General features: G+C 34.5%; 1 protein-coding gene, 1 long non-coding RNA gene, 1 other non-coding gene and 1 pseudogene across 3 annotated transcripts; 3 read left to right on the top strand and 1 right to left on the bottom strand.

Moving 5' to 3' along the window:
- The first annotated feature begins 8,130 nt into the window (after positions 1–8,130).
- On the top strand, positions 8,131–12,120 carry LOC139885868 (probable amino acid permease 7). The gene is made up of 7 exons (XM_071869623.1): positions 8,131–8,325; positions 8,474–8,710; positions 9,292–9,385; positions 9,582–9,796; positions 10,451–10,584; positions 10,707–10,928; positions 11,500–12,120. The coding sequence occupies exons 1-7, from the start codon at positions 8,247–8,249 to the stop codon at positions 11,899–11,901; spliced, it is 1,383 nt and encodes a 460-aa protein (XP_071725724.1). The 5' UTR covers positions 8,131–8,246; the 3' UTR covers positions 11,902–12,120.
- Positions 12,121–13,974: 1,854 nt separating this feature from the next.
- On the top strand, positions 13,975–14,136 carry LOC139887477 (U1 spliceosomal RNA). Its single transcript, XR_011773304.1, has one exon. It is a non-coding gene; the product is annotated as a U1 spliceosomal RNA (small nuclear RNA).
- LOC139888630 (probable amino acid permease 7) overlaps positions 13,997–17,840 on the top strand; it is a 103,065-nt pseudogene continuing 99,221 nt past the window's right edge.
- LOC139888690 (uncharacterized) lies at positions 15,669–17,682 on the bottom strand. The gene is made up of 4 exons (XR_011773324.1): positions 17,468–17,682; positions 16,455–16,647; positions 16,202–16,294; positions 15,669–16,060 (listed from the first exon to the last, which is right to left on the bottom strand). It is a non-coding gene; the product is annotated as an uncharacterized lncRNA (long non-coding RNA).

Genomic DNA, 17,840 nt, shown 5'->3' on the forward strand with positions numbered 1-17,840 from the left:
ATGTGGGGGTAATCCCGGTAATTCTTTCGGAAATACATCGGGAAATTCTTTTGCAATGGGAACATCATTGATGCTCTTTTCTTCAGTTTGTACTTTCTCGACGTGTGCTAGAACAGCATAGCAACCTTTTCTTATTAGTTTTTGTGCCTTCAAATTACTAATAAGATGTAGCTTCGTGTTGCCCTTTTCTCCGTACACCATTAAGGGTTTTCCTTTTTCTCGTATAATGCGAATTGCATTTTTGTAACAAACGATCTCCGCTTTCACTTCTTTCAACCAGTCCATACCGATTATCACATCAAAACTCCCTAACTCTACTGGTATCAAATCAATCTTAAATGTTTCGCTAACCAGTTTAATTTCTCGATTCCGACATATATTATCTGCTGAAATTAATTTACCATTTGCTAATTCGAGTAAAAATTTACTATCCAAAGGCGTCAATGGACAACTTAATTTAGCACAAAAATCTCTACTCATATAGCTTCTATCCGCACCCGAATCAAATAAAACGTAAGCAGATTTATTGTCAATAAGAAACGTACCCGTAACAAGCTCCGGGTCTTCCTGTGCCTCTACCGCATTAATATTGAAAACTCTTCCACGGCCTTGTCCATTCGTGTTCTCCTGGTTCGGGCAATTTCTAATAATGTGGCCTGGTTTTCCACATTTATAACAAACTACATTGGCATAACTTGCTCCGACACTACTTGCTCCGCCATTACTCGTTCCGACACCATTTGTTCCTTTCGTTCTATTAACCCCTGGTCCGTAGACCTCACACTTCGCCGCGCTATGACCATTTCTTTTACACTTGTTGCAAAATTTGGTGCAGAACCCCGAGTGATTCTTTTCACACCTTTGGCATAGTTGCTTCTGATTGTTGTTGTTGTTGCGGTTATTATTGTTGTTGGGATGATTGTTGTAGTTGCTATTGTTGTTGTTGTTGTTGTTGTTGTTGGGCCGTTTGTTGTAGTTGCGATTGATGTTGCGATTGTTGGGATAATTGTTGCGATTATTGTTGTAATTGCTGTTGTTGTTGTATTGGTGATTCTTATCACCGTTTTCCTCCCACTTTCTTTTGACTTGCTTTACATTGGCCTCTTCAGCAGTCTGTTCTTTAATTCTTTCTTCAATCTGGTTCACTAGTTTGTGAGCCATTCTACATGCCTGTTGTATGGAGGCGGGCTCGTGTGAACTTATATCTTCTTGGATTCTTTCCGGTAATCCTTTCACAAACGCGTCGATCTTCTCTTCCTCATCTTCGAATGCTCCCGGACACAATAGGCACAATTCTGTGAATCGTCTTTCGTACGTGGTAATATCAAATCCTTGGGTTCGTAACCCTCTAAGTTCTGTCTTGAGCTTATTGACCTCGGTTCTGGGACGGTACTTCTCGTTCATCAAGTGCTTGAATGCTGACCACGGTAGTGCGTACGCATCATCTTGTCCCACTTGCTCTAGATAGGTATTCCACCATGTTAACGCAGAACCTGTGAAGGTATGCGTAGCGTACTTCACTTTGTCCTCTTCAGTACACTTACTTATGGCAAACACCGATTCAACCTTCTCGGTCCACCGTTTCAATCCGATCGGTCCTTCGGTTCCATCAAATTCCAAAGGTTTGCAGGCAGTGAATTCTTTGTAGGTGCATCCTACACGATTTCCTGTACTGCTAGATCCAAGGTTATTGTTGGTATGTAGCGCAGCCTGTACTGCGGCTATGTTTGAAGCTAGAAAAGTACGGAATTCCTCTTCATTCATATTCACGGTGTGTCGAGTAGTCGGTGCCATTTCCTTCAAAATAGTTAAATGGAACAAGTTAATCATACAGAATATTAAGAGTAGTTAATAGTATTTCGTAGCATAATATGAACTCATTTATAAAAGCTTTTTCTTCATATTAGCGTTTTATAAGTTTAAATTCGGGTAGTACCTACCCGTTAAGTTCATACTTAGTAGCTAATATACAATTCAACTACTACAATTCTATATGAAAAACTGATTATAATAATATTTCTCGTTCAAACTTTTATACAATATTTTACAAACTTACAATACCGCTTATTTTACATAAAGCATGAAATATAGCACACAATAACTTTGATACAAGATAGTTGTGAAGACAATTCTAGCTAGTACACAAGTCGTTCAGCAAAGGCAATAAAGACACGTAATTCATACGTCCAGAAACAAGTCATGCATTCTGGTTTTACTAGGACTACTTCCCATCCTTGGTCTTGTGCAACATAACCGTTATGGCCGTTGATAAGACAGCGTGTTGTAACGTCATCAAAGGGACGAGGGTTACGTAATGTCCAACAGTCCCGTAATAATCTAAAAACCTCATTTCTTACCCCAATTACCGACTCCGTCACTTGTGGAAACGTTTTGTTTAATAGTTGTAGCCCGATGTTCTTGTTCTCACTTTGGTGAGAAGCGAACATTACTAATCCGTAAGCATAACATGCTTCTTTATGTTGCATGTTAGCCGCTTTTTCTAAATCACGAAGTCCAATATTCGGATATATTGAGTCAAAATAATTTCTTAACCCGTTGCGTAAAATAGCATTTGGGTTCCCCGCAATATATGCGTCAAAGTAAACACATCGTAACTTATGGGTTTCCCAATGTGATATCCCCCATCTTTCAAACGAAAGTCTCTTATAAACCAAGACATTCTTGGAACGTTCTTCGAATGTCTTACAAACTGATCTCGCCTTAAATAGTTATGCCGAGGAATTCTGACCGACTCTAGACAAGATTTCATCAATCATGTCTCCGGGTAGGTCTCTTAAAATATTGGGTTGTCTATCCATTTTGCGTTTTTATACTGTAAAATAGACAAGAGTTAGATTCATAAAAAAAAATACTTATTAATACAAGCAATTTTTACATATATCATAAAGCATAAGCACACTATATTACATATATTACACCACATGAATACAACTATCTATTCCGACTCGCTTGTTTCTTCTTCTTCGGTTTTGGTTCGTTTTGCCAAGTTTCTAGGGATATATGATTTTCCCCTAATATGAGCCGTCGTTATCCACATTGGTTTAGAAAAACCTGGTGGTTTAGAGGTTCCTGGGTCATTGTTACAACTTAAGGACTTCGGGGGTTGACGATACATATAAAGTTCATCGGGGTTGGAATTAGATTTCTCTATTTTTATGCCCTTTCCCTTATTATTTTCTTTTGCCTTTTTAAATTCAGTTGGGGTAATTTCTATAACATCATCGGAATTCTCGTCGAAATCCGATTCATCGGAGAATTGGTAATCCTCCCAATATTTTGCTTCCTTGGCGGAAACACCATTGACCATAATTAACTTTGGTCGGTTGGTTGAGGATTTTCTTTTACTTAACCGTTTTATTATTTCCCCCACCGGTTCTATTTCTTCATCCGGTTCCGATTCTTCTTCCGGTTCCGATTCTTCTTCCGGTTCCGACTCTTCTTCCGGTTCCTCTTCGGGAACTTGTGAATCAGTCCACAAATCATTCCAATTTACATTTGACTCTTCATTATTATTAGGTGAGTCAATGGGACTTGTTCTAGAGGTAGACATCTATCACATAATATCAAACACGTTAAGAGATTAATATATCACATAATATTCATATGTTAAAAATATATAGTTTCCAACAAAAATGTTAAGCAATCATTTTTAAAGAAAACACGGTCGAAGTCCAGACTCACTAATGCATCCTAACAAACTCGATAAGACACACTAATGCAAATTTTCTGGTTCTCTAAGACCAACGCTCGGATACCAACTGAAATGTCCCGTTCTTATTGATTAAAAACGTTCCATATTAATTGATTTCGTTGCGAGGTTTTGACCTCTATATGAGACGTTTTTCAAAGACTGCATTCATTTTTAAACAAACCATAACCTTTATTTCATCAATAAAGGTTTAAAAAGCTTTACGTAGATTATCAAATAATGATAATCTAAAATATCCTGTTTACACACGACCATTACATAATGGTTTACAATACAAATATGTTACAACAAAATAAGTTTCTTGAATGCAGTTTTTACACAATATCATACAAGCATGGACTCCAAATCTTGTCCTTATTTAAGTATGCGACAGCGGAAGCTCTTAATAATCACCTGAGAATAAACATGCTTAAAACGTCAACAAAAATGCTGGTGAGTTATAGGTTTAACCTATATATATCAAATCGTAACAATAGACCACAAGATTTCATATTTCAATACACATCCCATACATAGAGATAAAAATCATTCATATGGTGAACACCTGGTAACCGACAATAACAAGATGCATATATAAGAATATCCCCATCATTCCGGGACACCCTTTGGATATGATATAAATTTCGAAGTACTAAAGCATCCGGTACTTTGGATGGGGTTTGTTAGGCCCAATAGATCTATCTTTAGGATTCGCGTCAATTAGGGTGTCTGTTCCCTAATTCTTAGATTACCAGACTTAATAAAAAGGGGCATATTCGATTTCGATAATTCAACCATAGAATGTAGTTTCACGTACTTGTGTCTATTTTGTAAATCATTTATAAAACCTGCATGTATTCTCATCCCAAAAATATTAGATTTTAAAAGTGGGACTATAACTCACTTTCACAGATTTTTACTTCGTCGGGAAGTAAGACTTGGCCACTGGTTGATTCACGAACCTATAACAATATATACATATACATATATATCAAAGTATGTTCAAAATATATTTACAACACTTTTAATATATTTTGATGTTTTAAGTTTATTAAGTCAGCTGTCCTCGTTAGTAACCTACAACTAGTTGTCCACAGTTAGATGTACAGAAATAAATCGATAAATATTATCTTGAATCAATCCACGACCCAGTGTATACGTATCTCAGTATTGATCACAACTCAAACTATATATATTTTGGAATCAACCTCAACCCTGTATAGCTAACTCCAACATTCACATATAGAGTGTCTATGGTTGTTCCGAAATATATATAGATGTGTCGACATGATAGGTCGAAACATTGTATACGTGTCTATGGTATCTCAAGATTACATAATATATAATACAAGTTGATTAAGTTATGGTTGGAATAGATTTGTTACCAATTTTCACGTAGCTAAAATGAGAAAAATTATCCAAATCTTGTTTTACCCATAACTTCTTCATTTTAAATCCGTTTTGAGTGAATCAAATTGCTATGGTTTCATATTGAACTCTATTTTATGAATCTAAACAAAAAAAGTATAGGTTTCTAGTCGGAAAAATAAGTTACAAGTCGTTTTTGTAAAGGTAGTCATTTCAGTCGAAAGAACGACGTCTAGATGACCATTTTAGAAAACATACTTCCACTTTGAGTTTAACCATAATTTTTGGATATAGTTTCATGTTCATAATAAAAATCATTTTCTCAGAATAACAACTTTTAAATCAAAGTTTATCATAGTTTTTAATTAACTAACCCAAAACAGCCCGCGGTGTTACTACGACGGCGTAAATCCGGTTTTACGGTGTTTTTCGTGTTTCCAGGTTTTAAATCATTAAGTTAGCATATCATATAGATATAGAACATGTGTTTAGTTGATTTTAAAAGTCAAGTTAGAAGGATTAACTTTTGTTTGCGAACAAGTTTAGAATTAACTAAACTATGTTCTAGTGATTACAAGTTTAAACCTTCGAATAAGATAGCTTTATATGTATGAATCGAATGATGTTATGAACATCATTACTACCTTAAGTTCCTTGGATGAACCTACTGGAAAAGAGAAAAATGGATCTAGCTTCAATGGATCCTTGGATGGCTCAAAGTTCTTGAAGCAAAATCATGACACGAAAACAAGTTCAAGTAAGATCATCACTTGAAATAAGATTGTTATAGTTATAGAAATTGAACCAAAATTTGAATATGATTATTACCTTGTATTAGAATGATAACCTACTGTAAGAAACAAAGATTTCTTGAGGTTGGATGATCACCTTACAAGATTGGAAGTGAGCTAGCAAACTTGAAAGTATTCTTGATTTTATGAAACTAGAACTTTTGGAATTTATGAAGAACACTTAGAACTTGAAGATAGAACTTGAGAGAGTTCAATTAGATGAATAAAATTGAAGAATGAAAGTGTTTGTAGGTGTTTTTGGTCGTTGGTGTATGGATTAGATATAAAGGATATGTAATTTTGTTTTCATGTAAATAAGTCATGAATGATTACTCATATTTTTGTAATCTTATGAGATATTTCATGCTAGTTGCCAAATGATGGTTCCCACATGTGTTAGGTGACTCACATGGGCTGCTAAGAGCTGATCATTGGAGTGTATATACCAATAGTACATACATCTAAAAGCTGTGTATTGTACGAGTACGAATACGGGTGCATACGAGTAGAATTGTTGATGAAACTGAACGAGAATGTAATTGTAAGCATTTTTGTTAAGTAGAAGTATTTTGATAAGTGTATTGAAGTCTTTCAAAAGTGTATAAATACATATTAAAACACTACATGTATATACATTTTAACTGAGTCGTTAAGTCATCGTTAGTCGTTACATGTAAGTGTTGTTTTGAAACCTTTAGGTTAACGATCTTGTTAAATGTTGTTAACCCAATGTTTATAATAACAAAAGAGATTTAAAATTATTATATTATCATGATATTATGATGTACGAATATCTCTTAATATGATATATATACATTAAATGTCGTTACAACGATAAACGTTACATATATGTCTCGTTTCAAAATCATTAAGTTAGTAGTCTTGTTTTTACATATGTAGTTCATTGTTAATATAAATAATGATATGTTTACTTATCATAATATCATGTTAACTATATATATAACCATATATATGTCATCATATAGTTTTTTTTACAAGTTTTAACGTTCGTGAATCACCGGTCAACTTGGGTGGTCAATTGTCTATATGAAACCTATTTCAATTAATCAAGTCTTAACAAGTTTGATTGCTTAACATGTTGGAAACATTTAATCATGTAAACATCAATCTCAATTAATATATATAAACATGGAAAAGTTCGGGTCACTACAAGATAGAGTTAGAGAATGGTTATTCTGGGGATGTATAGATTTCCATTGAAGGTGGAGTTATGGGGATGATGGTGCCATTTAGACTGTACTAAAAAAGCAATTTCATTTGGGGTTACAAATCAGAGAGGTAAGGTGAGAGAAAGAGTATGAGAGAAGGGAAATACACCGTATTTTTTTACAATGGAAATCAACAAAAAACCTTATGAGTTGGCTGATATGACTAGACATACATCTTGATAACCACAAAGGTTTTGAAAATTACTCTGTACAGTATTAGACATCGAAAATTTAAAATACAACAATATTTACAAAAACATTTATAATACTCCGTAGGTAATAGTGATAAATACACCGTAGTAATTACCATATGTTTATGCCTACCGCATTTCCTTATTACTCTCATGTGATATGAAATAAAGTTATATGAAGTATTTTTTATTTTCTATTATATTATTTATTTATATTTATACTTATACTATATACTAAAATAAAGTCCAATACCAAAAAGGGAAGACCTTATTTTTGTCCCTTTTACTTCTTAGTTTCCTAATTTATCCTTTCATTTTTCATATATTTTGTTCTCAAAAACATAATAAAAATAAATGTCTATAAATTTATAGTGGGGATAAATGAGTAAATAATCAACGCTAAATCTAATTCAAAGTACCATTACGACGTTAACTTTAAAATGCTAAATGCATACAACAAATGTTTTGTCAAACACGTTATTGCAAAAACGTTGAGAACCGCAGCAACGCGAGGGTTTCCTAATCTAGTTTATATTGATTAAATATTTTCCTCTATTTATATTTATATTTATATTATATACATTTCCGTTTCTCATACCTTTTTGTTAAATATTAAAAGTTATTATAAATTTAAACTTACAAGCACGTTCTTTTACATTCGTAAATCATGATCATAAATTCATGATTAAACAAACTCATGACTCATACGTGACTTTATTAGCTAAAATACGAAAAATACGAATTAAAAAATGTGACAGGTGTTCCGTCTCCAAACTCGATCATGTTGTCAAGTTACATTCATGACATATATAAACCAAAACATCATCATTGGCCACCAGATAATAAGGTAGAAATTTCTTCCAAAACCCAAACCCCCGCTTCTACACGACTCCATATCTGCATCTAACTGTGTCAAATTACACACTAAAACACACAAACTTTCATTAAATTCAATTCAATGGATAAACAAACACCATTACTCAAACATTCAAGTTCATCAGACGTAGAATCAAATAATAACATCACACACAGAACAGGTACAAACGATTTAATCAATTATTTGTACAATTAGGTTTTAATTACTTAATTTTCCCGTTTTATTGGAATTCGATTGAGTACTAATGATCTAGTGTAATGATTATCAGTTTAATCGAAGTGTTAATGATTGAATGTGATTGTGTACAGGGACGATATGGACAGCAATAGCTCATATAATTACCGGAGTTATGGGAGCAGGCGTGTTATCATTGGGATGGAGCTTAGCGCAACTCGGATGGTTATTTGGACCTCCGGCTATTGTTGTATTTGCTGCGGTTACTTTAGTTTCGACTTCGATTCTTTCGGATTGTTATAGATCTCCACACTCTGAGTTTGGTCCAGATAGAAATGGTTCTTTTATTCAAGCTGTTAGTTATTACTTAGGTAAGTTATTATTATTAGTAATACACTACTCTGATTCAATTTGATTACACTAGCTGATTAAATTAAGAGATTAATTCTGTTTCTAATTTCTTTCGAGAGATTGATTCTTAGATTATAGTAGATAATTCTAGAAACTGGTGCAAAATACTTGCATCTTCGCGTGATACTATGTAAAATAAGCGGTTAGTTATTACTTAGGTAAGTTATTATTATTAGTACTCCGTAATACACTACTCTGATTTAATTTGATTACGTTAGGATTAAATTAAGAGATTAATTCTGTTTCTAATTTCTTTCGAGAGATTGATTCTTAGATTATAGTAGATAATTCTAGAAACTGGTGCAAAATACTTGCATCTTCGCGTGATACTATGTAAAGTAGTTGATTCAAAAACTGAAGCTATGTCACATGATTTACTAATTAGACTAATGAAATAATTGTTTGAAAATGTGAGCATATCACATACAAATATACAATGATTAATAGTAAAGTAAGCCGTGTACTACAGGGAACGGTAAACACGTTACTGTAATGGGCTATTTACTGTTGAATTGAATTTGAGGCTAGATTTGAAATACAGGGGAGAAGAGCCAGAGGATATGTGCAGTGATTTTAAATGAGAGTTTATATGGGAATACTATTGCTTACACCATTGCAACTGCCACTAGTATGAGGTGAATTCAATATACTGGTTTTATGTTAATGAATATTATTCATAGCTAGTTTATGTATTTGAAGCAGGCTGATGTCTCTTTTGATTTAATTCGTCGTAATCTAACTTTACTAATGTGGATTTTGATTGCGAGTGATTTTGGTATATTATATTGTTTTCATAACAGGATGATTGATCACCAGTTATAATTGTTGCAGGGCAATACTGAAATCCAACTGTTACCATGACGTAGGACATGATGCAGCTTGTACGTATCCAGACATTATGTATATGTTGCTGTTTGGACTTGTGCAAGTTTTCATGTCTCAGATTCCAAATTTCCATGACATGGCTTGGTTGTCGGTTGTTGCTGCCCTCATGTCATTTGCTTACTCTACCATTGGTTTGGGGCTAGGTCTTGCAACAGTTATAGGTAATCGTTACTTTAATCTCGAGTGGTAATGCATACCCGCATACTCAAGTGCAGGATCAATGTGTTTTTAATTTTATAATCAACCACAAAACAAACATTTATGTAAATTGCAAAATAAACAAAAATACTGCTACCCTGTTGGCGTTGGGCGACATTATAACCGAACTTAGTTACTTAAGCAGAGGTAACATCGTCCAAAAGGTTTCTACAGGTCCCATTGGTAATCAGCAGCAAATTGTTGGTCATAACTCATAAGCACAATGTTGACGTTTAGGTTGATTCATAAACACAATTATATAGTCTGAAATAGTCAATGCCAAACTATGAGCACATTTCCAAGTGTTGCTCGAGTAAATTGCCCTTTGAGTGTTATTTCTTGTAGAGGTGGAAAACAAGATTGTCAGGGGCAAATTGGGTAATGTTAGTAAAATAGTTTCTCTCAATAGAACTATCTAGAACATCTTAAACATGTAATGTTCAATTATGGCTTTTGACCCATTTAAACTTTTTAACGGTTAGCTATCTATCTTTTGGTCTTAAAAAAAGTTTACTGCTTTACCTGTTTTTAACAAATATAACGCTGAGTGGCGTGTTTCCATATAAATCAGTTGAAGTTACTAACTCTATTAAAGCGGCATTATGATGATTTTTTAGTAAATGGCGAGATTTTGGGGAGCATTGGAGGAGTGCCGGGTGTTTCTACAACCGATAAAGTTTGGCTAGTTTTTCAGGGCCTTGGAGACATAGCTTTTGCTTATCCCTACTCAATAATTCTTCTAGAAATTCAGGTGCTTTTCTTGACTGGCCCACTCATAGTCGCAACTTTTTTTTTTTGTTGCCTTTCAAAAAAAAGAAAAAAAGAAAGTCAACTTTTAATGGATAACTAATCTTGATTGTTTTCTTAATGAAGGATACATTGAAATCACCAGAAACCAAAACGATGAAGCAAGCCTCACGGTCTGCTATAGTTATCACCACTGTCTTTTATTTGTTGTGTGGGAGCTTTGGGTATGCAGCCTTTGGAAACAACACACCTGGCAATCTCTTGACTGGATTCGGCTTCTACGAGCCCTATTGGCTTGTTGATCTTGCTAACGCATGTGTCATTCTTCACCTTGTTGGGGGTTATCAGGTGCAATACAATTTTTATTTTGGATAAACAATGTTTCACCAAGAACTGCAAAATGAGCAGAATGGGCGGGTTGAAACGGATTGCTTGACCCAAACAGTTTTGGTTCTAAACATTTATCTTGTTTATGTCAAATTTTAATGCTAAATATAGTCACAAATTCTTATAAAGGTGGAAGGTTTTTCCCTGTTTGGGCTACCCGCGAGGGCGAGTAATCCGACCCCATACTATAGTGTACGCAGCCCAGCAGGATTACTCCTTGGCTGTTTTCAACCTATCCCAGGCCACCACTAAATATTCGTCCTAGACATGATTCGAACCTGAGACCTCTTACAAGGAACTCAGGGCCCCAACCACTGGGCTATCTAGTGATGGTTTCACAAACTCTTATAATTATTTCAAAATTGTTTTTATAAGGAGAGTTTGTACTTTTGAAATACAATTGGGTGATAAACGGCCCGTTTCGACTTTAATCAGTATATTACTCGTCTGACCTGTGACTACTCAAAATTGGTTTAAAATTGCCACCTTTATCTTCCACTAGTCATTTATTTTCTTTGTGTATCTCATACAGGTCTTCAGCCAGCCTATATTTGCAACTGTGGAAACATCGTTCTCCGATAGATACCCAGACAGTCAATTCGTGAACGGCTTCTACGAATTGAAACTGCCATTAATAACAACATTTCAGCTGAACCCATTCAGGCTATGTTTCAGAACATTATACGTTGTGTCCACAACCGGAATAGCAATGTCGTTTCCATATTTCAACCAAGTGCTGGGAGTGTTAGGGGCCTTAAACTTTTGGCCACTAGTCGTTTATTTTCCAGTGGAAATGTACTTTGTTCAAAAAAAGATCGCACCTTGGACAAAAAAATGGATCGTTCTTCGAATCTTTAGCTTTGCGTGCTTTATTGTATCAGCTGTGGGATTCATTGGATCACTAGAAGGACTCATAATGGCTAAATTGAGCTGAAAACTTGTTCAGTCTTCTTCATACACAATATATCATCAGAGTTGCATTTAAACTTCATGAGGCATTATATTTGTATTATTATTCACTACTTGTAGATTTGTGTATTCATATGAAAGTTGAGCTATGTCAAGTCAATCTCCGATTTGTATTGTTCGAAACTACTTTAGAGTCGGTTACTGTTGACTGATTATTCTGTAGCTAGTCATACATTTGTGTTCATATATGTTTCTCTCCATTGTTTGCTTCAACTTGGATTTGTATTCTTACATTGTGGAAAAAGACTAGTTTCACTACAAAAACAGTTGCACTTTACACTCAACTCAGATAGTAAGGCCACTTGCAATGGTAATGTTACCGGGTCCGTTAACAGCCGCCACCCGACACAACCAACGACAGCAAACTGCCACTGGCGGAATCCACCCCCCCCCCCCCCCCCCCCCCCCCCCCCCCCCCCCCCCCTCTTCTTTTGTGGTTTGTTGCACGTGAAACCATTGGGAAGGGAAGAAGAAGGTAAATGGGGGAGATAAATATATAAGTTTTCATGTTCTACGTACAAGTGCTGATATTCTGTGTGTTTCTTTCTTTTTACATCATATAACACAATTTATTATAAATTTTATTTTGTTTAGTTATATACTCTTTATTAAAACATAATAAAATTAATAACACTAAAAAACATTTTTTCATAAAATAATGTAATATTTTTATTTTATTTAATAAAATGTTATTTGTATTTATTTATTGTATTTAAATAATAATTTTAAATTGGTTAAAGTTCGAAATGGGGTGTATGATAGTGATGGTTTAGTGAAAGAAATGTGAAAAGAATGTTAAAGGCTTTGTAAATGCTGATGTGGCGGATAAAAGTTGTGTTAAACTCATGAACCATTGCACGTGGCTTAATAGTCAGCTATTTGAAACAATGAAACCCTTATCTAGAAAGCAATGAAGATATTGATAGCATTGTAGTTCGTCTTATCTTTAACAAAGGTACCACCAAATGTGGAATTCGTTTACACAAAAACATTATCCACCGCTCTAAACCACATGTTTAGTATGCTACTTGTCACAAAAGTTCAAAGTTAGTTAAATCACAAAAAACATTACTGGGATTTTAGTTTGAAATTGTGTAATCAGTTGGAAGGTAAATATAATCTTCTTGGGTACATTATTTTATTTTATTTTATCCCTATATACTAAAATGTATGGCCTGATTCGTCGTCTCAGTTATATCGAATTGTCGCTTTGAGTTTGCGTTCACGCTACAACCGGTCCCTCAACTTCGTCTTACTTTACACAACGACCCCTCGAGTTTTCACTTTTTTGGGGGTAGAAAACGTAATTATATAATTTTATTAAAATAAAATAAACTAATTCCACCCGAATTTTTAACGGGCCCGAACTTCTCGTTCGGAGACCACCGTTCAACTCGAAAAAATCTGATGAACACAACGCGACTAACTATACACGAAACGGACATCGTTAAAAAAACACTAAATAATGGGCCCTATATTCTCGCTCATTGCGAGTTAAATTTTTCCGAGACCACCGTTCAACTCGAAATAATTTTATGAACACAACGAGACTAACTATACGCGAAACGGACATCGTTTAAAAATATTTCGGGCTGTATTTCATACATATACATACATGTCCAACAAACAACTCAACCTACTAGATATATTAGGTACCAAACAACGTATATCTAAATTCGACCGCGCGTTGAATACAACCGCAGCAACGCGCGGTCGAATTTTTTTTAGTTATTATATATTACTGTATATATTTATATAATATGGAGTATATAAGTAATAAAAGATATATTTTATTTTATTATGAACCATCAAAAGGTTGGAACAAATATTTACACACACTTTAAAAAACAAAACAATTACTCCGTATCAGTTATTTCAGACCTATGAAGTAACCATTTTAACAACTCAAAATCAAAAGTAACAAAGTATTTGCTACGAAGTACCACGTATTTGATTTTGCTGTTCCCACATCGGTAAAGTTGTTAAAAGGGGATAGGGGAGTAGGTAATATAAATAGTGAAAGAAGGTAATGTAAAACTCACTTACCTGGACGGGGTCGATGGATGATCAAGAAGGTCTATGGCCTAGGTTGGTGACCTACATTGCACTTACGTAGGGGTGCCAGCTTAAGGTCGGCTCAAGTAGTCGAGCCTACGTCATAATTTGTGGCAGTGGGGGCCTGCGTTCGCGCGGCCCCTATCAATCCTTCAGTCTAAAATTTGTCATCAACCACTATGAATAATCTTAAGTTAATTACATATTCATTTAACAAATTTATATTGTAATAGATTGATGGATATAGCTGCAGAAGTTGAGCTTAATGGTGCGCCTTTGTTGCTGAATGATTCTCATAAACTTACTGGTTTGCTCTTATCAAATTCTCTTTACTAAGACTTCTAATTTACAGATCGATTTCCCTTCATTTTGACTTTTTGCACGCAAGGTGTTTGTGAAAATGTAAACGTATCCAATTGTATAGCAGTAGTAGACTAGTATTCGGTAAACTCTAATTTCAAAATCAAGGTTTTGTTTATGTTGTGTTTTTATCTTTAAGTCCAGCTTAGTGCATACTCTGAGGGTAATTGTAGCCTGTTAATTATCTTATCAAGGTAGTCAGTGGATCACCAATTCATAATATAAAATATAGAAAGAAGAGTATTAGATTGTTGGGTTATGGTTAATTCTTGTGTGTTGATTCAGTTTACGTTATTGATGAATGAATTAGGGAACGAATGGACAGCTTTTGCACATATAATAACTGCAGTTATAGGATCAGGTGTATTATCATTGTCTTGGAGTGTGGCTCAACTTGGATGGATTGCTGGACCATTTACTCTTATTTTATTTGCACTTGTGACACTCGTTAATGCGTCCCTCCTCTCTAATTGTCATCACTATTTGAACCCTCGCAATGGTGACACCATTATCAATCGTTCATACTTGCAGGCTGTACAGAACATTCTAGGTGAGAAAAACACACATCTTTTCAATTTTTGATACTTAATACTTTTTTACTTTTTGACCAAACTTTGGGTATATTATAGGACACATAAGCGGAGTAGTATGTGCATTTTTCGTATATCTTAATATATTCAAGTTGGGAGTTGTTTATACAATTACCTCTGCAAGTAGCATTAGGTATATGCTTCTTCCTGTTATCTATCTATAATGGTTTTTGGTTTTTTAACAAGAAAAATTTATTGTTTTTTTCGGCTACAGAGCAATCCAGCAGTCAAATTGTTACCATGAGCAAGGTCGTGAAGCTGCTTGTGAATATAGGGTGGAATCTTATATGCTTCTCTTTGGAATTATTAATATTATAGCTTCTCAAATACCCAATTTTTATAGTACACAATGGCTTTCGATTATGGCTACAGTTATGTCCTTTGCGTACTCTCTCATTGGATCTGGATTAGGGCTAGTCCAAACAATAGGTGTGCACTCCTATCTTTGAACTCCTCTCAAATAGAGTGGCAAAATGGACTGTCTGACATGTTGGATTGTGGGTAATCACTCTGAGCAGGTCAAACGGGTCAGGTCTATTACTGTTTAGTCCATATTTCCTTAACTAGTATCTTGAATATGACTATACTAAAATAAAACACATATTTTCTGAATATTCTTATAGATGTTTGGCTGATCTTAATCTGTTTAAACCCATTCGTGAACCATTTGACCTGTTATCAGTTGAATACAACCCGAATTGACCCATATTAATACGAATGGGTAGAAATGCTTAAAGGTAGGTAATTGAGAATAGCTTATAACAATTTGAAATCAACAATTGATACAGAAGTGAATAAAAGAAAAGATGAACACAATTATAGAAAACACACACAAACAAACATTGGACTTTCATTGATAGTTAAAAACAAAAGACATTACATGATGACATAGTTAAAGACACACACATAAGGAACACATTCAAGAACAAATGCTTTGGCATAACAACTTAGAGACCAATCCTTCCATGCGTGGAATCTTGAGGGGGGCTGCAATCCCATCAGTTTATTCAACATCTGTTGGTTGGTGACTCTGTTTTGCGTTTGGTATATCGTGTTAGGTGTTGTATCAATGTCAGAACCTGATTGAGCTCCTGCTGTAATAGATGCCCCTCCTGAAACCTGCTATATATTTATCATACATGATGATTTGTAAGTTGAACATCAAACTTCTACAATGAAACTTATGAATTCTCAATGACAAAATGGTTTAACATATAACATGTCATATTTTGAAAATAAGTAATGTAATTGAAGCAATACCTTTTTTGGGGTAACTTCAGTAGTAGCAACTTTCATTGGGGGGCTAGGGGTATAAAAATCAGTACATGATGAAATTCCACTTGAGACAGCAGTCTGCAAATATATGATATGATAAAATTGATTGTAACATAAACAAAATGGTACAACAATACTTGAAACACATTTGCTTTGTTATGTTGGAGTAAGCACATTTGATAAAATGGTACATAGCATACTGATTTGTTGTTAACATGTAAACTTATTGGAGCAGAACCTGTTGCTGGAAACGTCCTCCTATGGTGGGAGGGCAAAAGTTGGTCTGGACAAAATCCTTGTAGGGGCAGTTTGAGGTCCAGTGGTCACCACCTTTTTGAGCACATGTATAGCAAATCAAATCCTGCGACGTTTTGACATTTTGGCTAATAATGGGTCACCAGATGCATCCGAATCTTCTTTAGCTTTAGCAACTGTGAAAATAAAATGCGAGTACTTGGTCAAACTAAGTGAAATTGTGGTCAAACATGGTCAAGAATGGTCAAAACCCGGTCCCAAAACTCGAGTTGTTTTCTCATAAGAAGACCATCTCTAATGAGCCCGTGTGCTGATTTTTGATTGGTTGCAATTGTAATTTCTTTTAATTTTTATTAGCTATTTCACCAAACTTTCAATCATATTTTAATACATCAAGATGGTCTAACAGTTATACTACATGTTATGATCATCCTAATAAAAAGGGGAAGATAATTGTCAATATAAATTCAAGTAACTACAACTGTGCATCTAGAATACACTAGCATTATAGCACTACCAAAAATAAATAAATAGCCCTCGGTGTCTTCAAATAAATTCCCTGCATAAAGTATTTGCAACCTTCTTTGTACTGCAAATTTTTAAAGTTAATAGTCTTATGGTTATTTACATGACGTGACTGAGAGAGATATATATATTGTTCATAACTATATTTCGCATTAGAAAGCACTTATGAACTAGTCTTATTATGTATGTATATGTATATATATATAAAATAAAATTGTTATAGAGAAGTTAATTAGTAATTAGGGCACAAATTGCATAAAGTTCGCCTCCTACTACTAATCAATGATAAAAATTATTCAATCATTCAACCCATATATATATCTGTTAATTATTTTAGATAAGTGGTGCACAGAAAAAGAGTTAATTTAGCCCATAAACGTCACATACTAATCAAAACACGCAAGCAATTTACTGTAACATCACATATAATATAAATATAAATAAAAATATAAATATAATTATATAACATACCTGCAGCCCTAAGTCGCAACAACCTATTGTAGTCACTTTCTTCCAATTGATCTATGACGCGCCATATAGGTATTTGAGTTTCAACAACTTTTTCGATGCGCGATATACGTATTTGAGAAGAGAGGGAGAGGGGGAGAGAGAGAGAGAGAGAGAGAGAGAGAGAGAGAGAGAGAGAGATTCGACGACGATTAAGATGTATTACAAATTAGGGATTTAGAAATACTTTTGGGAATTAAGGAGGCTAGGTGGGTAGGAGGATATAAATAGGGAATTAAGTCGGTTTCGATTATTATGTGGGCTATAAATAGGGAATTAAGTCGGTTTCGATTATTATGTGGGCTCATGGGCCCTTTAGCCCATCAAGTTTTTCTAA

Source organism: Rutidosis leptorrhynchoides, chromosome 1 (genome assembly GCF_046630445.1).
Source record: "Rutidosis leptorrhynchoides isolate AG116_Rl617_1_P2 chromosome 1, CSIRO_AGI_Rlap_v1, whole genome shotgun sequence".
Lineage (NCBI taxonomy): Eukaryota > Viridiplantae > Streptophyta > Magnoliopsida > Asterales > Asteraceae > Rutidosis > Rutidosis leptorrhynchoides.